Here is a 20,984-nt window from a genome sequence, read left to right as displayed (position 1 = left end):
TATGCACAAAGTCCGAGTCACTGAGATTTCTTCAATTACACTTTTAAAATTTAAAAAGAAATAACATTCTGGAGTGCTCCCCAGCATAGAAGATATCTTCAGAAGATATAGCATCTGTTATTAAGGACCCTCTTCACCCAAGTAATGCCCTCTTCTCATTGGTAACATTCAAGGAGGATGCACAAGCACCAGAAGACACACACTCAATGTTTTAAGAACAGCATCTTCCCCACCATCTTCAGATTTATGTGTACACTACCTTTTTTTTCTTTTCTTGCTCTCTTTTTGTACTACATATGAAATATGTTAATATATTTTTTTCCTTTGGGAGGGATTCACCATGATTTATTCATTTCCATAGATACTGCCTAAGGTGCAGAGTTCTTCCAGCACTGTGTGTGTGTAGTTTTACAAGTTGTGCCACTGTCCTGCCCAATTGTGTTGGTACAACTAAACATAGTAATTACTGGGATAAAACCTCTGGATTAAAAAATAGTGATTTGCAGGATCAAGCTGTAAAGTAGAAATACTATGAGTAACTGTCCCATTGTGGTTAGCACAGGACAACTGCAAACCACCATATGGAAGTTCCACAGATCAGTCATGATGTAAAAATGTTGACTTCATTCAGTTTCAGGAAGAGTGTTTGGATTACAATTTCCACTTTGATCAGTAACAACAGACAAATTTTAACACAACGAAGATTGCAATTGCTGGAAATCTGGAGCAACACACAAAAAAGTCTTGGTCCAAAATTTCAATGGTTCTTTTCAAGTGACAAGTGAGGTTTATTATCATTTAACTACATACATGTATTTAACATATATAATGTATATAGAAATGAGATGTTTCTTTGAACCAGGGTGTAAAACACATAAACACATAACACACAATAACTTATGAGGGTAAGGATAAAGTCTACACGTGAATCACACATAAATAACAAACTAAAGTGCATTAATATTAAATATCTCAAGGTTTGGAACAGATTAACCAGTGACACTTTGAATACAATGTGGCTGGGAGTTCAGAAGTCTCATGGCCTGGGGGGAGAAACTATTTCTCATTCTGACCATTCTTACTTTTATGCATCGTAGTCTCCTGCCTGATGGTAGAAAATTGAAGAGGATGTGATGGATGGGTGGTATCCTTAATAGTACAAAGGGCCCTACATATGAAGCACTCCTGATAAATGTCCCCGATGGACGGTAGGGAGACCCCTATGATCCTCTCAGCTGTTCTCACAGTCCTTTGTAGGGACTTAGTTTGTGTTTAGCTGCTCTCATACCAGATGAAGATGTAACTTGTCAGGATGCTCTCAATGATGCTCCTGTAAATGTAGTTAAGGTGGGGAGTGGTGGGAGCCTTGCTTGCCTCAATCTTCTTAGGAAGTGTTCCTTCTTGTTCAGGGAGGTGATGTTAGGGGACTAGGTCAGGTCATCCGTGATGTGAACTCCCAGGAGTTTGGTGCCATGTGTTCGCAGAGGGGATGGTTTGTCTGCACCTTCCTGAAGTCCACAATGATTTCCTTTGTTTTCTCCACATTCAGGCTTAGGTTGTTGTTCTCACACCAATCCACCAGCCACTCCATTTCCTCTCTGTACTCTGCCTCACCATTGATGAGGCCAACCACTGTTGCATCATCTGCAACACCGTTTGCTCTGGATCCTGTGACACGGTCAAGCGTCAACAATGGGCTGAGCACAGAGCCTTGGGGAGCGCCAGTGCTCAGCATAATGAGACGAGAGAGGTTGTTGCCCACACAGATGACTGTAGCCTTACTGTTCAGAAGTCCAGTATCCAAGTGCAGAGGGAGGTGTTGAGACCTAGCAAGGACAATTTCCCTACCAGTTCCCTCCATAGATGCTGCCTGACCTGCTGAGTTCCTCCAACATCTTGTGTGTGTGGCAACAGTTGAGTATTTCCATTTTAGTTACCTGTTATATTCTGATTTTCTGATAATTTTAAGACAGAGAATGATAAACATCTATGGTTGCTTAGAATCCTAGAGTTCTTAAAGTCTGCAACATTAGTGGTGATTGGGGAGACATGATTTTTACTGCCATTATTGATACCGTCATTGTATCTGTGATTTACAATATGCCAGTGATGGGCTTCCACGTTAATTAATTGCAATTTTATTTCAAGCACAAGTCTTTATTTCTGAGCCATTTTTCTCATCAAGACAGAGATCTTCATGGATCATAGCTCTATATGGCTTAGTATGTGTATCCAGCTGAAGTAATTCATAATTCTTCCTGCAGTGATGATATCGTGCAAGTGGAAAGAGTCTTTCAGTACGATGACATGCAGCCTGGTGATGAGGATGCTTTCTCCAGGGAACCGTTTGTGATTCAGTTCAAATCACCTACCACAGGTAAAAGTCTTTGCAGTCTCATAAACATGTAGAGAATCTATTTAAACTTTAGCTGTTAATAATCATTGGATGTATTTTTGTTTTTCACATCATTCTCTGTAAATTCTAGACATTGTTGTGCATTAAAATCCCATGATATCAGCAGCTATTCAAGCCATGCTATTTGGCACCAACATTCTACTGTCAATGTCACTTATCACATTTCTTTCCCATTCAGATGTTTTGTCTGAACAACAAGAGAACCTTTTGACCATGTCTGTATGTTTTTCTGTATTGAGTTGCTGCCACATGATTGGCTGATTAGATATATACATTAACGAGCAGGTATAAAGGTGTACCTAATAATGTGGCCACTGAGTGTATTTTGTTCCACCCATTTCTCCCTCTTGTCCTCTGCAACTGAAAACAACTTGTTTTCTTTCCCAGCTCTGATGAAGGGTGTTAACTGTGTCACTTTTCATCAACACTGCCTGGATTGCTGGCTGTTTCCAGCATTCTTTACTTTTTGCACATAGAAAGGTACAGCTCAGGAACAGATCCTTTGGCCCACTGACCACATGGATCTAATCCCATCTGCCTGCACGTGTCTGCGTATATCACTCCATCTCCCTGTCTGTTCATATGTCTGACTGAATGCTTTGAAATGTTGCTGTTATATCAGTTATTACTACCTCCCTTGGCAGCATGCCCCAAGCAACAATGATGCTCTGTGTAAAAACAGCTTGCCTTGTAAGTGTCCATTAAACCTCCCCCTCACATCTTCTAGTATTTGACATTTCCACCCTGGGAAAATGAGTTGATCTACCCTACCTATACCTTTCATAATTTTAAGTTCTTCTATCAGATTTCTCTTCAGACTCTTCTGACAGTTCAGGGAAACCAATTTAAGTTTGACCAACATAAGCCGTAAGGCAGAGATGAAGAAGCTAGGGGTTGAAGTCAAACTTATTATCAAAGTATGTATATGTTACCAAATACCACCTTCAGATTCATTTTCTTGCAGTCACTTACAGAAAAATGAAGGCATACAATAGATTAATGAAAAACTATGCATAAACAAGGACTGACAAACAACCAGTGTGCAAAAGAAGACAAGTTCTGAAAATAAAAAAAACACTGCAACATGAGTTACAGAGTCTGCGGGTTGTGGGATCGGTTCGTTAGCGTGCTGAGTAAAGTTACCCACACTGGTTCAGGAGCCTGATGGTTGAAGGGTCATAATTGTTCCTGATCTTGTTGGAGTGGAACCTGAGGTTTCTGTACCTCCTGCCTGATGGTAGTAGTGAGAAAGAGGACCCGGTGGGGGTCCTTGATAATGGCTGCTGCTTTCTTGTGGCAGCGTTCCTTGTAGATGTGCACAATGTGGGGGTGGGTGTGGAGGGAAAATGGAAGTGCAAGCTCATGTCCTGCTGTGTCACTTCCAGGTGCCTGCTTGTGATACCAGCTTTGAGAATAACACAGGAGTCAGTAACTTGGTCCAGATTGCTAGCATTGGAGTGGTTAGGCTACAATTAGAGTGTTGTGTGCGGTTCAGGATGTCATACAACAGGAAGATTTGTGGGAGCACTGGAGAGAATTACTATCAGAATCATCCCAGTGGCTACCCACTTCAATTCAACACTCCCATTCTCATTCTAACATGTCTACCCAGGGCCTCCTCCACAGCCAAACTTAGATGGGAAGAGCAACACCTGATATTCTGCCTGGGTAACCTCTAAGCTCATGGCAAGAACACTGATTTTTCTAAATTCCATTAATTTCTCACCCTCTCCTTTTAACATTCCCGATTCTGGTTACCCTCTCACCCCTTCTTCTCACCTGCCCATCATCAACCCCAGGTTCCCCTTCTTCTCACCTGCCCATCATCAACCCCTGGTTCCCCTTCTCCTCAACTGCCCTTCATCAGCCCCTGGTTACCCTTCTCCTCACCTGCCCATCATCATCACCTGGTTCCCTTTCCAATCACCTGCCCATCATCACCCCCTGGTTCTCCTTCTCCTCACCTGCCCATCATCACCCCCTGGTTCCCCCTTCTCCTCACCTGCCCATCTTCACCCCCTGGTTCCCCTTCTCCTCACCTGACCATCATCACCCCCTGGTTCGCCTTCTCCTCACCTGCCCATCATCAACCCCAGGTTCCCCTTCTTCTCACCTGCCCATCATCAACCCCTGGTTCCCCTTCTCCTCAACTGCCCTTCATCAGCCCCTGGTTACCCTTCTCCTCACCTGCCCATCATCACCACCTGGTTCCCTTTCCAATCACCTGCCCATCATCACCCCCTGGTTCTCCTTCTCCTCACCTGCCCATCATCACCCCCTGGTTCCCCCTTCTCCTCACCTGCCCATCTTCACCCCCTGGTTCCCCTTCTCCTCACCTGACCATCATCACCCCCTGGTTCGCCTTCTCCTCACCTGCCCATCATCACCCCCTGGTTCCCCTTCTCCTCACCTGCCCATCATCACCCCTGGTTCCCCTTCTCCTCACCTGACCATTTTCACCCCCTGGTTCCCCTTCTCCTCACCTGCCCATCTTCACCCCCTGGTTCCCCTTCTCCTCACCTGCCCACCTTCACCCCTGGTTCCTCTTCTCCTCACCTGCCCATCATCACCCCCTGGTTCCCCTTCTCCTCACCTGCCCATCATCACCCCTGGTTCCCCTTCTCCTCACCTGCCCATCATCACCACCTGGTTCCCCTTCTCCTCACCTGCCCATCATCACCCCCTGGTTCCCCTTCTCCTCACCTGCCCATCATCAACCCCTGGTTACCCTTCTCCTCACCTGCCCAACATCTGCCCCTGGTTACCCTGCTCCTCACCTGGCCATCTTCAGTCCATGGTTCCCCTTCTCCTCACCTGCCATCTTCACCCCCTGTTTCCCCTTCTCCTCACCTGCCCATCATCACCCCCTGGTTCCCCTTCTCCTCACCTGCCCATCTTCACCCCCTGGTTCCCCTTCTCCTTTGCTTCCTTCTATGGCTCACTGTTCTCTCCTATTTTTTTTGTAATTTGTTTTTTTATTGTTAATCATCAAACAAACATTTCCATAAGATGTATTTCAGATATTGCACATATATATCATATAGTCATATATGACACAAATCTCCACATAATATTTATCTGAGGTAAACACTTATAGAAGAGAGGAAAGAAAGAACAAGTGAAAGGAGAAAACTATGTACAAGTAGGGAGTGATCTTTTTTTAACAACATATTCATTGATTTGTGAGAATAAAATTAGGCCTTTGAGGTGCTATGCAGTTAAACAATTTTTCCCAGCATGAATCAAATTGTTCCAGCTTATGATTAACAGATGCTGTTATCATCTTCATTTTGTAAATGTCCATTGTAATTTCCATCCGTGCATTTAAGGTTGGGCTCTCCTGTGATTTCCTAGAAAGAGTCTTTTTACCAGCCATCGCCTGTACATTCATTAAATATTTATCTCTTTTCAACCTCTCTTGAGGTATGTACCCAGAATATATGGTCATACTTTCTAAGGGTACAGTGCAGAACAGGCCCTTCCAGCCTCGCCACCAAGCACTCCCCGATTTAACCCTCGCCTAAACATGGGACAATTTATCATCACCAATTGAACTATAAACCGGTACGTCTTTGCAAGAAAAGGTGTCCTGTGCTAGGAAACAGGAGCACCTGGAGGAACCCACGCCATCGCAGGGAGAATGTACAGACTCCTTATAGGCAGTGGTGGGAATTGAACCCGGGTCACTGATACTGTAAAGTGTTGGGCCAGCCTTCTTCTTCAGGCTTTTATCTCATCCACCTATGCTCCTTCTCCCATTTACCTGTCTTCCCCCTCACCTGCTCTCGCCTATAACCTGCCAGCTTGTACTCATTTCCCTCCCACCACCTTCTTATTCTGGGTTCTACCCTCTTTCCACTCTTGATGAAGTGTTTTAGCCCGAATCTTTGACTATTTATTCCTCTCCATATATGTTGCCTGACTTGTCGCGTTCCTCCTGCATTATATGTGTTGCTTGGGCTTATTTTCATTTTCATATGTGACGTAACATTTGTTCTTTTGTGGCAGTAGTCATGCAAAGACATAAATTTATTATAACTTACAAAATAAATATGTAGTGCAAAAAAAGGAGTAATGAGACTGTGTTGATTGGGTCTTGGACTGGCCAATCTATCTTAGTCTTGTACACTTCCTTATTGGAATCTGAGGCTTCACCAACAACAGTGGTGTTACTGGCAAATTTATAGATGGCATCTGAGCTGTACCTAGTGACTCAGAGCAGAAGAATTTCGATTGAATGTTGACTTGGTTGGAATGTGTTAGCCATACCAGCAGATCATAAAAACTCGGATTGTTTTCCCTGGAGCGTCAGAGACTGAGGCGTGAACAGAATTAAGAACATAACAATCTGAGAAGCAGAGCTAGGGTAGATAATCAGAGTGTTTTTTCTCGGGTGAAAATGTCAAATGCTGGAGGATGTAGCTTTAAAGTGAACGGAGAAGCTTTAAAGAATGTTTCTGAGGCAAGTTTTTAAATACAGAGAAAGGTAGGTGTCTGGAATGTGCTTTCAGGGGAGATTATAAAAGCTGATTAGATAGCAACTTCCAAAGGGGGCATTTAAATGCGTGGTGAACAAGTTGCGATTGGAAGTGAACAAAGCCTTTGACAAGGCGCTGCACAGGAAGATGGTCAAGGAGTTCAGTTGCTTGGCATTCAGAATGATATAATAAACTGGATTAGATGTTGGCTTCAGGGGTTACACTAGGAAATGGTAGTAGGTGGTTCCCTCTCTGACTGGAGGCCTGTGATTAGTGATGTGCCGCAGGGATCGACGCTGGGTCCTTTGTTATCTGTCATTGATATCAATGTGGTAATAATGTGAATGATAACGTGGTAAACTGGGTCAGCAAATTTGTGAATGACATCAAGATTGGGGGTATAATAGTGAGGAAGACTATCAAAGCTTGCAGCAGGATCAAAGCCAGCTGAATTGACCTGATTTCTTACATTCTTCATATACATGAGGAATAAAATCTTTACGTTACTCTGAATGTGCAATGTGCAAATTATAGTAAGTTGTAATAGATAGTACGTGCTGAAAATGGTAGACAGAATTTAATGCAGAGAAGATCTGGGAGGACAAACCATGGTAGGACTTACACAGTGAATGGTGGGGCACTGAGGAGTGCGGTAGAACAGAAGTCCTTCTGTTCGTCTAGTCTGTGCTAAGCTATCAATCTGCCTAGTCCCAGCAATGTTTAATGGGAACATGAGAGGGAACTTCTTCATTCTGTGTGTGAATACAGATCCATAATTCCTTGAAGGTGGTGTCACAAGTAGATGGGGTCATAAAGAAAGATTTTCATAAATCGAAGAACTGAGTACAGGAGCTGGGATGTTATACAGAAGTTGTATAAGACATTAGTGAGGCCAGATTTTAAGTAGGTGTGCAGTTTTGGTCACCTATGTACCTACAGGAAAGATCAATAAAATTGAAAGAATGCAAAGAAAATTTACAAGGATGTTGCCAGGACTTGAGGACCTGAGTTATGTGGAAAAATTAAATAGGTTAGGACTTAATTCTCTAGAGCACAGGAGGAGGAGAGATTTGACTGAGGTATCTTTATGTTCCTGTTAGGTTGAAAGGAAAGGTTGAAAGTTTGAGAGAGCCATGGTTTTCAAGGGATATTGGAAACCTGTTTCTGAAAAAGAGAGAGATCTACAATGAATATAGGCAGCATGGAGTAAATGAATTGCTCGAGGAATATAAGGAATGTAAAAAGAATCTTAAAAAAAAATTAGAAAAGCTGAAATAAGGTATGAGGTTGCTTTCCAAGTAAGGTGAAAATAAATCCAAAGGGTTTCTACAGTTATATTAATAGCAAAAGGATAGTGAGGGATAAAATTGGTCCCTTAGAGAATCAGAGTGAACAGCTATGTGTGGAGCCAAAAGAGATGGGGGAGATTTTGAACAATTTCTTTTCTTTCGTATTCACTAAGGAGAAGGATATTGAATTCTGTAAGGTAAAGGAAACAAGTAGGGTAGTTATGGAAACTATGATGATTAAAGAAGAGGAAGTACTGGCGCTTTTAAAGAATACAAAAGTGGGTAAGTGTCTGGATCCTGACAGGATATACCCTAGGACCTTGAGGGAAGTTAGTGCAGAAATAGCAGGGGCTCCAACAGAAATATTTCAAATATCATTAGAAACAGGGATGGTGCTGGAGGATTGGCATATTGCTCATGTGGTTCCATTGTTTAAAAAGGGTTCTAAGAGTAAACCTAGCAATTAAGTTTGAAGTCAGTGGTGGGTAAATTAATGGAAAGTATTCTTAGAAATGGCATATATAATTATCTGGATAGACAGGGTCTGATTAGGAACAGTCAATAGACAATAGACAATAGGTGCAGAAGTAGACCATTCGGCCCCTCGAGTCTGCACCGCCATTCTGAGATCATGGCTGATCATTCACCATCAATACCCAGTCCCTGCCTTGTCCCCATATCCCTTGATTCCCCTATCCATCAGATATCTATCTAGCTCCTTCTTGAAAGCATCCAGAGAATTGGCCTCCACCGTCTTCCGAGGCAGTGCATTCCACACCTCCACAACTCTCTGGGAGAAGAAGCTTTTCCTCAACTCTGTTTTAAATAACTTATTCTCAATCCATGCCCTCTGGTACTGGACTCTCCCAACATCTGGAACATATTTCCTGCCTCAATCCTATCAAATCCTTTAATTATCTTAAACGTTTCAATCAGATCCCCTCTCAATCTCCTCAATTCCAGCGTGTACAAGCCCAATCTCTCCAATCTCTCTGCATAAGACAGCCCTGCCATCCCAGGAATCAACCTAGTGAATCTACGCTGCACTTCCTCAATTGCCAGAATGTCCTTCCTTAAACCTGGAGACCAAAACTGTACACAATATTCCAGGTGTGGTCTCACCAGGGCCCTGTACAAATGCAAAAGGACATCCTTGCTCTTGTACTCAATTCCCCTTGTAACAAAGGCCAACATTTCATTTGCCCTCTTCACTGCCTGTTGCACTTGCTCATTCACCTTCATTGACTGGTGAACTAGGACTCCTAGGTCTCTTTGCATTTCTCCCTTACCTAACTCTACACCATTCAGCCAATACTCTGCCCTCTTGTTCTTGCTTCCAAAGTGGATAACTTCACATTTATTCACATTGAATGACATCTGCCAAGTCTCTGCCCACTCACCCAGCCTATCCAAGTCTCCCTGTATTCTCCTAACGTCCTCTTCGCATGTCACACTGCCACCCAGTTTAGTATCGTCAGCAAACTTGCTGATATAGTTTTCAATGCCCTCATCTAAATCATTGACATAAATCATAAAGAGCTGTGGTCCCAATACAGAGCCCTGTGGTACCCCACTAGTCACCTCCAGCCAGTCCGAGAAACACCCATTCACTGCTACCCTTTGCTTTCTATCTGCCAACCAGTTTCCTATCCATGTTGAAACCCTGCCCCCAATGCCATGAGCTCTGATTTTACTCACCAATCTCCTATGTGGCACATTATCAAATGCCTTCTGAAAATCTAGGTACACAACATCCACTGGCTAACATCCTTGTTACACCCTCAAAAAACTCCAACAGATTAGTCAAGCATGATTTGCCCTTGGTAAATCCATGCTGGCTCGGCTTAATCCTATTTCTGCCATCAAGATGTGCCACTATTTCGTCCTTAATAATGGACTCAAGCATCTTCCCCACGACTGACGTTAGGCTAACAGGGCGATAGTTCTCTGTTTGCTCCTTCCCTCCCTTCTTGAAAAGTGGGATAACATTAGCCACTCTCCAATCTTCAGGAACTGATCCTGAATCTAAGGAACATTGGAAAATGATTACCAATGCATCCGCAATTTCCTGAGCCACCTCTTTTAGAAGCCTCGGATGCAGACCATCTGGACCCGGGGATTTATTAGCCTTCAGTCCTACCAGTCTACTCATCACAGTTTCTTTCCTAATGTCAATCTGTCTCAATTCCTCTGATATCTTATGACCCTGGCCCATCCATACATCTGGGAGATTGCTTGTGTCCTCCCTGGTGAAGACAGATCTAAAGTACGCATTAAATTCTGTTGCCATTTCCCTGTTTCCCATAACAATTTCTCCCAATTCATTCTTCAAGGGGCCAACATTGTTCTTAACTATCTTCTTTCTCTTCACATAGCTAAAAAAGCTTTTGCTATCCCCTTTTATATTCCTGGCTAGACTGAGCTCATACCTGATTTTTTCTCTCCGTATTGCTTTTTTAGTTAAGATCTGCTGTTCCTTAAAACTTTCCCAATCATCTGTATTCCCACTCATCTTAGCCCTGTCATACTTCTTTTTCTTTAATGCTATACAATCTCCGACTTCCTTTGTCAACCACTGTGGCCCCTTCCCCCTCTTTGAATCCTTCCTTCTCATTGGAATGAACTGCTTTTGCATCTTTTGTATTATCCCCAAGAAATATCTGCCACTGCTGATCCACTGTCTTTCCTGCCAGGGCATCCGCCCATTTAACTTTGGCCAGCTCTTCCCTCATGGCTCCGTAGTCTCCTTTATTTAATTGCAACACTGACACCTCTGATCTGCCCTTATCCCTCTCAAATTGTAGATAAAAGCTTATCATGTTATGATCACTACTTCCTAATGGCTCCTTTACTTCAAGATCACTTATCAATTCCTGTTCATTACACATCACCAAGTCCAAAATAGCCTCGTTCCTGGTTGGCTCAAGCACAAGCTGTTCCAAAAATACATCCGTTAGACACTCCACAAACTCCCTATCCTGGGGTCCAGCACCTACCTGTTTCTCCCAGTTCACCTGCATGTTGAAATCTCCCATAACGACTGCATTACCTTTAGCACATGCCAATGTTAACTTCCTAATCAACTTGTACCCAATATCCATGCTACTGTTTGGGGATACTGTCAATATGGATTTGTGCATGGAAGGTCACATTTGACAAATCTTATTGAATTTTTTGAAGAGGTTTCTAGGAAAGTTGATGAGGGTAAAGCAGTGGATGTTGGTGATATGGACTTAGTAAGGCCTTTGATAAGGTTCCACATGGAATGTTAGTTAGGAAGATTCAATTGTTAGATATTAATATTGAAGTAGTAAAATGGATTCAACAGTGGCTGGATGGGAGATGCCAGAGAGTAGTGGTGGATAACTGTTTGTCAGGTTGGTGGCTGGTGACTGGTGGTTTACCTCAGGGATCTGTACTGGGTCCAGTGTTGTTTGTCATATACATTAATAATCTGGATGATGGGGTAAATTGGATTAGTAAGTATGCAGATGATACTAAGGTAGGTGGCGTTGTGGATAATGAAGTAGGTTTTCAAAGCTTGCAGAGAGATTTAGGCCAGTTAGAAGAGTGGGCTGAAAGATGGCAGATGGAGTTTAATGCTGATAAGTGTGAGGTGCTACATTTTGGTAGGACTAATCAAAATAGGACATACATGGTGAATGGTAGGGCACTGAGGAATGCAGTAGAGCAGAGTGATCTAGGAATAATGGTGCATAGTTCCCTGAAGGTGGAATCTCATGTGGATAGGGTGGTGAAGAAAGCTTTTGGTATGCTGGCCTTTATAAATCAGAGCATTGAGTATAGGAGTTGGGATCTTAAAATTGTACAAGGTATTGGTGAGGCCAAATTTGGAGTATTGTGTACAGTTCTGGTCACCGAATTATAGGAAAAATGTCAACAAAATAGAGAGAGCACAGAGGAGATTTACTAGAATGTTACCTGGGTTTCAGCACCTAAGTTACAGAGAAAAGTTGAACAAGTTAGGACTTTATTCTTTGGAGCATAGAAGGTTGAGGGGGGACTTGATAGAGGTATTTAAAATTATGAGGGGGATAGATAGAGTTGACGTGGATAGGCTTTTTCCATTGAGAGTAGGGGAGATTCAAACAAGAGGACATGAGGAGAGTTAGGGGGCAAAAGTTTAGGGGTAACACAAGAGGGAACTTCTTTACTCAAAGAGTGATAGCTGTGTGGAATGAGCTTCCAGTAGAAGTGGTAGAGGCAGGTTTGATATTGTCATTTAAAGTAAAATTGGATAGGTATATGGACAGGAAAGGAATGGAGGGTTATGGGCTGAGTACAAGTAGGTGGGACTAGGTGACAGTAAGTGTTCAGCACGGACTGGAAGGGACAAGGTGGCCTGATTCTGTGCTGTAATTGTTATATGGTTATATGATATAGACCTGGTTGCCTGTATCAAATGTCAAAAATAAGAAAGCGGTTTAAAAAAAGAGGTAAGAACACAGGTTCCGTTAAGTAAAAATTGCTGTTTCTGTACAGATCCTATGTTAACTGTGTGATACCAAGCTTGACTAGTGTAAACTTGTATTGTTCTTTCCAATACCAACTTATCATTCAGCAGATTTGACCATAAGACCAAAAGGCATAGAAACAAAATTAGGTTATTGAGCTCATTGACACTACTCTGCCATTCCATCATGGCTGATCTGATTTCCCCCGAATCCCATTCTTTTGCCTTTTTCCCAAAACCTTTGATGCCCTGACTAATCAAGAACCTATCAACTTCTGTTCTAAACATACTCAATGACTTGGCCTCCACAACTGTCCGTGGCAATGAATTCGACAGATTGACCAGCATCTGGCTAAAGAAATTCCTTCTCATCTCCGTATTAAAGGGATGTCCTTCTATTCTGAGGCTGTGTCCTCTGATTCTAGACTACCCCACCAGACGGATCATCCTTTGTAAGCCTTTCAATATTCGATAGGTTTCAATGATTCCCCATCGTACTTCTAAACTCCAGCAAATACAGGCCCAGAACCATCACACTCTCCTCCTACAGTAACCCTTTCATTCCCAGAATTATTTTCTCTTCCAGAGTATTTTCATGATATGACGCTTAGGAAGTTTGGCTGGTATTATTAAGAGCAAGTCTGGGCATATTTTGGACAATGGGTGAAAGTGTAACTGCGGAACCTGATGAATTGGATAGAATGATGAAGTTGATGCTTAGGCTGTAGCACCGATTGTTCTATGAAGCACTGGTTAATTATACTGACTTCAGCTTTGGATTTCATTTTATTGCAGTGGTACAGGATTTTGTACTCATTTCTCAGCACACAGCACCTGAAGATGCAGTGAAAGAAATTGATGAACTCTACGATGTCACCCTGAAAATCATGAAAGAGTGGAATACAGAGGTATGTCTCTATCTCTAGATAGAAGTGTTATATATGCTGTATTGTGTCACTTATGGATCATATTTTAGAACATAAAATCTGAGAATTATCATCAAAAACCCACCAGTAATTATAATTGTTTTTCTTGTCATGCTCCCATATTTTTGCAAATAGACTCTGAACAATGACTGCCATCGGTCTCACAGTGGTCACCCGCTCCTTATAATTAGGTGTTGAATTCAGTAGCTTGGATTTTAGGATCAGAAGTCAAGGGTTTAGTGCTGCCATTGACCTTGAAGAAGCCTCCCACAAATTTTCTGAGGGATTTGCAGATTACATTTCTCCTTTCCTGAATATTGTTTTGTTGTTGGCTTAATTCTAAAGCATACAACAACCATTATCACTATGAGCAAACTTTATAAAGTGAACAAATAAAGCCACAGAAGTCTGAAATAAATATATTGAAGGAATCATAGAAAATCTGCTTTTTAGGGCTTGATAGATTCTTCAGCAGTTATTGGTCTATAATGTACTTGCTCTTTATTCATCAAGGTGCGATTTTTTTCAGTTTTTGTTGGAACAAAATATTATGTGTAAGTATTTATAAATGTATTTTCATCAGTCCATTAACACTGTGTTCACTGCCATGATGAAAACTTCAGCTCTGTGGAGATGGGAATAATTGATAATCATACATTCAGAATGCACTTTTAAGTGCACATAGGTGTAATCTAAATCTTAAATACTAACAGTGTCATCACTATTTTAAATTGCAATTCATTATTTTGATGAAGAGGAAATATGGAGATAAACTTGTTCAACCTCATTTGCCCATTAAGTTTCCTGTTTGAGAACTGTATTTTGAACAAAAAAAACAGATTCTAGAGTTCCTTATCATATTCACAAGATTCTGTAGATGCTGGAGCAACATACAGAAAATCCAAAGCAACATACACAAAATGCTGGAGGAACTCAGCAAGTCAGGCAGTATCAATTGAAATGAATAAACAGTTGATGTTTAGAGCCAAGACCCTTCATCAGGAATGGAAAGGAAGGGGATGATGACAGAATATAAAAGTGGAGGGAGAGGAAGGAGGACCAAAGAGAAGGTGATAGGTGAAGCCAGGTGGGAGGGAAAGGTAAAGGGAGAAGAATGAATCTGATTAGAGAGGAGAGTGGACCACGGGAGAAAGGGAAGAAGAAGGGACAATGATGGAGATGATAGACAGACAAGGAGAAGAGGTAAGAGGTCAGAGTGATGAATAGAAGAAGAGGGAAGAGAAGGGGAAAATAAAAGAAATACTGGAAGGCGAAATCCATCTGCCATCTAGTTGAAAGTTACCTAGACCAATATGAGATATTGCTTCTCCACCCTGAGTTGGCATCATCATGGCAAAAGAGGAGATAATGGACAACATATCAGAACGGGATTGGGGATAGGAATTAAAATGGTAGGCTACTGAGAAATTCCACTTTTGGCAGATGGAGCGGAGGCGTGTATTTGATACTTGGAATGGTGGCAAATAAATCAAAACACTTCAGGCTTTTCTGACTCAAGCCAACAACAGAGCCCTTGTCTCTCGATAGATGATACTGTGAAACACATCCAAGTAATTCAAAAAGCAAAAGAAATCGAGTACCATAAAATCAACTCCGTCTTGTACGAATGTAATAAAAATCATAATACCACAATTTCTACTAATTTGAATTCAGCTCTCCAATTGCCTTGAGTATCTTAGTTTTCATTTTAGTCTGAAATACAGAAAACCTGCTAATTTTCCAATGCGATGGTAATATACATCCGGGCAGAGGTCTTCATTTCTAATTTGCATTGTTTCTTTTTACTTTACCTCCTTTACTGTTTGACTACTTTCTCTCAGTCCGACTTTCATGTCTAGTTTGTGCTTTTTCCCGTTTTACGTGTCTCACTTCTGGTCTCAGCCTTTCCTAAGGGACTTTCATTCTGTTTCTGCTGCTCCTTGCAAAGATTGATAGGTCACAGGCAATTACAACCAAGTCTGCTTGTAGATGACAAGATCATAAGACAGCGATGGATAATGAGGAACATTCTACTCATGTGTTCATCCATCCTGGAGCACTTCCATGTCTTCTCTGCGAGTATCAACTTCTCTGCGTGATGGAAGTTCTTTTAAGTCTATTGACAAGATGACTTAGATGGTTTAGAATCTTCTGAAATGCTTCCTTTACAACATGAAAATCTGTGTTTTCCCACAGCACAGTTTGTGACACAAGGGGCAGATCAATGATTATTTGCTTCACTGCCTGAGTGCTTCTCTGTGACTGGGTCCTCAAGACTCTGAACAGTACTCGAGTTTGGAGATGGTAGCAAACACTTGCTTTGTGGTGGGTGATTAGTGAGGAGGGAAGCAGGCAGGAAGGTAACATACCGAATTCAATCCAGGGAAGTGTGAGGTAATCCAGTAAGGGAGGGAGAATACACCATGACCCTGAACTTGTTGTCAGTGGTGAACCCTATTTACAAGGTAGCCTGGAAGGGCTTTAGCAGCCAGTTAGCATATTCACAATTGTCAAGTCTGCAAAAACTGTTAAGGGTTTCCAATCACATTGGGAAACATTCATAAACTATAATGATTTATTAAAAGGTACTTTTAATGTAAAAAGAATCATTCATAAAACAAAACATTTTAAATTACATAAAATATTGCCATAGGCATAATAAATAAGAAAAAATCTAATATTTAGAAGAAACACACAAAATTCTGGAGGAATTCAGCAGGTCAGGCAGCATCTGTGGAGAGAAACAAACAGTTTTTCAGAGTGAGACCCTTCATCGGGATTGGAAGGGAAAGGGACAGAAAGCAGAAGAAGATGGGGGGAGCGAGAAGGGTTACAATCTAGCAGGTGAGAGCTGAAACCAAATGAGGTGGGGGAGGGGGATAAAGTGAGAAGCTGGGAGGTGATAGGTGAACGAGGTAAAGCACTGAAGAAGAAAGCATCTGATTGGAGAGGACTGTGGACCATGGGAGAAAGTGAATGAGGTGGGACATCAAACGAGGTGATGGGTAGCTGAGGAATTGAGAAAGGGTAAGAAGGGAACAAGCATGGAGAATGAAAAAAGTGAGAAAGAGGAGGAGGTTGGAGAAATTGATGTTCATGCTATCAGGTTGGAAGCTACACAGATGGTCTTTCTACTGAAGTGGTGCTGGCCAGAATGAATGACAATCTACAAATCAGTGAATTCAAATGAATATAGGGCAGTGGAGGCAGACAGACTGATTGTCTTTGTCCTGCTGCATGCTTGGGGATGGAGCCTGCCATTTTGTGAGGACACTCTGTTCTCCATTTTGTGAGCTTGGCATGCTGGGCTTGGTCAATGTTTTAGGGAGAACACAATGATGCTTCAGGTGGCCTGCTGGACTGGAGACCATTTCCAGGTGGGAAGTTGTTTGTGAGATGTTCTTTGGTTGGCTATAACATGCAGCTTGTGAATGTTGGGGTTGATGCCTGCCTGAAGTGGTTTGAGATTGCAAATTGAGAACAACTGTCACTTGATGGGAAGAGGGCAATAAATAGATGCTGGCTTGGAGCAGAGCCAGTAACAAGGTGTTAAATGACAGACACATGACCTGCGGCCAATGACACTGGAATGCAACATTTGAATTGATAAGGAAGGGATATGAAAGTGGATGCTTCGTGTGTGCTGGTAGCGATAACCTTGAAGAATAACCATCACAAGCACAAGCGTGAGCAACCCTGTGTGAAACACTTGGTGAGTGGATCGGGACAACGAGGAGTGCCTGGCCAGTGTCAACTCCTTTGCCCGGGTAATACCTTTGCTATTCTTTGACTATTCATGAGAGTAAGGGATACTTAGCGGGTGTGCACACAAGATATTTAATGTGTGAATTCACGTTCTTGTTAGTTTAAACAATAAAGGTACTTGTCAGTAAATGCAGATCTCTCTGTGCCTCACTAATCATTGTTATAAGTAGTATTTTTTTTCAGCAGTGTCATTGAGACAGGTGAATTAACAGGCAGGGAACAGAGAAATATAGACCATGTGCAGTTTAAATTGATATCATGATTGGCATAAACTCTGTGGGCTGAGGGCTTGTTCTATGCATATTGTTCTTGTTCTACCTTCTTAGTCGGTTGCATCCATGAGTGTTCAGGGTTGGAGCCTAGTTAACAAATAGCTGACTGCAATTTCAAGATTTCATCATTTATTCAGATATAACTGCATGGCGTGGGAGGAGTGGCCCCATTTGTAGCACGGACTAGGCCTCGTGCAGCGGTGTCGCCTGCTGCCAGCCACCCAGGAGAAGCGACGCCAGAGGTAGTGCTAGTATATGAGAGGTATATGCTAGTGTCAGTGCTGCCCTCCAGTGTTCGTTCGTGGATTGCACTCATCTGCAAACTGCAGTGGGCTTGTTCATGCCATCAATATCCATGGACTTGGGCTGTTTTATATATTTTGTGTGACTGTATGTTTACTGCTGTAGGCGTCTCATGCTGTTTGATTGTTGGTACTGTTGTTGCACCTTGGCCCCAGAGGAACGCGGTTTCCTTTGGCTGTATTTGAATAACAATTAAACCTGAACTTGAACTTTAAATCATAAGGTTCCTTACACTTGTTTGGTAAAGTGTCATCAGTCATGTAAGATCTTGGCATTTATTAATGCTAGGGCACAGAGAAATGTAGAGGAACAGAGGAATTTATTCAAAGAGTGGTGGTAATTCATTGGCTAAAAGGGTGATGAAGAGCTGGAAACTGGTTCCGCTGCTTATCGAGACGCTTCTATGCTTCAAATCATATTGATTGGTACATCCTACCAAATTTCTATAGATGTATCACAAAGAGCGTTCTGACTGGTACCGGAGTTTGAAGATATTTTAGGAACAGCTTCTTCCCCTTCACCATCGTTCGTGAACAATGAACAGGGAGGAAATAATAGGTAGCTCCAGTAGATGTAGATGCAGGTTAGGCAAAGCATAAGGAGAATATCAGAAAGAAAGCAACAAAGAACTACATGGAAGTAGGGGTGGCATGTTAGTGTAGTAGTTAGTGTAATGCTTTCAGCACCAGTTCAATTCCCATTCCTGTCTGTAAGAACTTTGTACGTTCTACCTGTGACTGTGTGGGGTTTCTCTGGGTCTCCTCCCAAATTCTAAAGTAGGTTAACTGAGCGTATGATTGTAATTGAGTGGCGAGTGCTTGTGGGCCAGAAGGGTCTGTATCTCCAAATAAATAAATACATTTGGCTAAGGAAGTCAAGGAGAGGTTTGGAAGGGTTGGCGAGTGGAGGTGGGTTGGAGATGGAATTTCCAAGGTGCATGAAGTGATAAAATAAACCTGAACAAGAGGTGGTCTTGCCGGGAGATTTCACCATTGAGAATTCTACAGAGAATTTTTTCATTAGCATTGTTAGCATTAAAATTAGCATTGAAATTTCAAATAAGCTCAATCGTGATCATAACTCAAATTCTGGCTTTCAGTGTTTTCTGAGTCCATGCTGCATCTTCCACAGACATCAGCTAGAGCTTTGGGTGACAGTCCGATGAATACAACCTGGCTTTATTTTGCCCTCATCCTTAGCTATGGCACTAAACCTCATCACTGATTCTAGCATTTCTCCCGCTTGTTATTGATCACGGTGGAAGCTAGCTGAATGTAAAATGGCAGCTACAATCTGATAGATGATAATGGCTACTCTTCATTAAGTTCTTTGGGACATGAAAAGTGGTATATAAATGCAAGTCTTTGACAGGTTCATAAATAGATAAAAGTGGCCATTTCAAGAGAATTGGCATTGGTTTATTATTGTCACATGGACCAAGATACAGTGGAAAGCTGTTCATACAGATCAATCCAGTAGACAGCGCATTGAAGAAAGCGCAGAAAGCAACAGCAACGCAAAATAAAGTGTAACAACTACAGAGAAAATGCAGAGAACAGGGTTAAGGAGGAATTTCTTCAGCCAGAGGGTGCTGAATCTGTGGAATTCATTGCCACAGACAGCCGTGGAGTCGTCATTGAATATATTTAAACAGAGGTTGATAGGTTCTCAGTTAGTCAAGGTGTCAAAGGTAATCAGAAGGCAGGAGAATGGGTGAGACGGGAGAATAAATCAGCCATGATTGAATGGCAGAGCAGACTCAATGGGCCAAATGGCCTAATACTGCTCCTATGTCTTATGGTCTCAACATAAAATGTGATATCAGAATGAGGTAGATTCTGATATTAAGAGTCCAAAGTATCATGCTGGAGAACTATTTAATATTTTTAGGAGTGGGGTAGAGGCTGCCCTTGAACTTGGTGGCACATACCTTCAGGCCTTTGTCGAGGGTTTGCCTCTCTTCACTTGTGATTTGCTGGCACAATAATCTAAAATCTTACATCCTAACCTTTGTATTTAGTACCCTGCCAGCCTGTGAGTTGGGAACTGCCACGTTAGAGGCCCAACTAGGCAACTACCAAATTAAGAAAGATCCAAGATTGTTTATTGTCATTTTTCGGGACACAAGCATAAAGGAGATCAAAATAATTGTTACTCCAAATCCAATGCAGCATTAAAAAAACTACAGTAAGCACAAAGAGCACAATGAATACAAATATAAAAGGAATCCTATAAAAATGTACAAGTAACTGTTAGAAAAGGAGAATGGAAACCTTTACAGTTTCTTTTACACATTATTAAAGTAAAACATTTGCGCCTGGGAATAAGTGTTAATACATTAGCAAGAACATGCTTAATGTGCTTAGTTAATCTCTCTGCTTTGAGAGGAATTAACATATCTGAAGTAAATGTTGAAGTAAATGAGTTGTAGTGTTAAAATACTGAGCAGAGGAATGTTATACAAGCACATTGAAGCATCATCCATTAATATTTCTTGACAGTTATTTTGGGTGCAACTGATTAATTTAATCAGACACCACGCAGCAGGAGCTTAATTGTATCACACCTTAAGTCACAGCTTTCCCTTTCTATAGAACATTATGATACTTGGAGACTTCAACGCTGACGGAAGGTATGTATCGAAGAACAAGATGAAAACTATACGGCTCCGAACAGACAAGAATTTCTACTGGCTCATCGGAGATGACGAGGACACTACTACAAGATTAAGCACAGACAAGGCCTATGACAGGTGAAGATCACGGGTGTGCGTGGAGAATGGGGTCAGGAAGATGTTTGTGATCCAGTGTTTCCAATGGGCATCAATTGTGATCGCTCTCAGTTTTCCCAATATTTTCACTCAGTGGGTGGTTAGTATATTGAATGAGCAGCAAGAGGAAGTGGCTGAGGTGGATACATAAACGATAGTTAAAAGGTACTTGAACAGGTATATGGGTAGGAAACAATATGAGGGATCCAGGTTAAATATGAGAAATTGGGACTGGCTTAGATGGGAGTCATGATCAGTATGGACCAATTGGGCTGAAGGACTTGTTTCTAC

The 20,984-nt window shown here is 41.9% G+C and overlaps 1 protein-coding gene across 3 annotated transcripts in view; it reads left to right on the top strand.

Moving 5' to 3' along the window:
• Positions 1-20,984, top strand: part of LOC132378076 (deoxyribonuclease gamma-like) — a 72,819-nt gene that overhangs the window by 32,899 nt on the left and 18,936 nt on the right. For all 3 annotated transcript variants that reach the window (XM_059944799.1, XM_059944801.1, XM_059944800.1), the window contains 3 exons: positions 2,265-2,377; positions 13,453-13,565; positions 20,518-20,675. In XM_059944799.1, the coding sequence (XP_059800782.1) occupies positions 2,265-2,377; positions 13,453-13,565; positions 20,518-20,675 (384 nt within the window). The remainder of the gene's footprint in view (positions 1-2,264; positions 2,378-13,452; positions 13,566-20,517; positions 20,676-20,984) is intronic.

The sequence above is a fragment of the Hypanus sabinus genome, chromosome 19, assembly GCF_030144855.1.
Source record: "Hypanus sabinus isolate sHypSab1 chromosome 19, sHypSab1.hap1, whole genome shotgun sequence".
In the NCBI taxonomy this organism is placed as follows: Eukaryota; Metazoa; Chordata; class Chondrichthyes; order Myliobatiformes; family Dasyatidae; genus Hypanus; species Hypanus sabinus.
The sequence above is the reverse complement of the archived record's forward strand: the minus strand, read 5'-3'. Positions and strand labels throughout refer to the sequence as shown.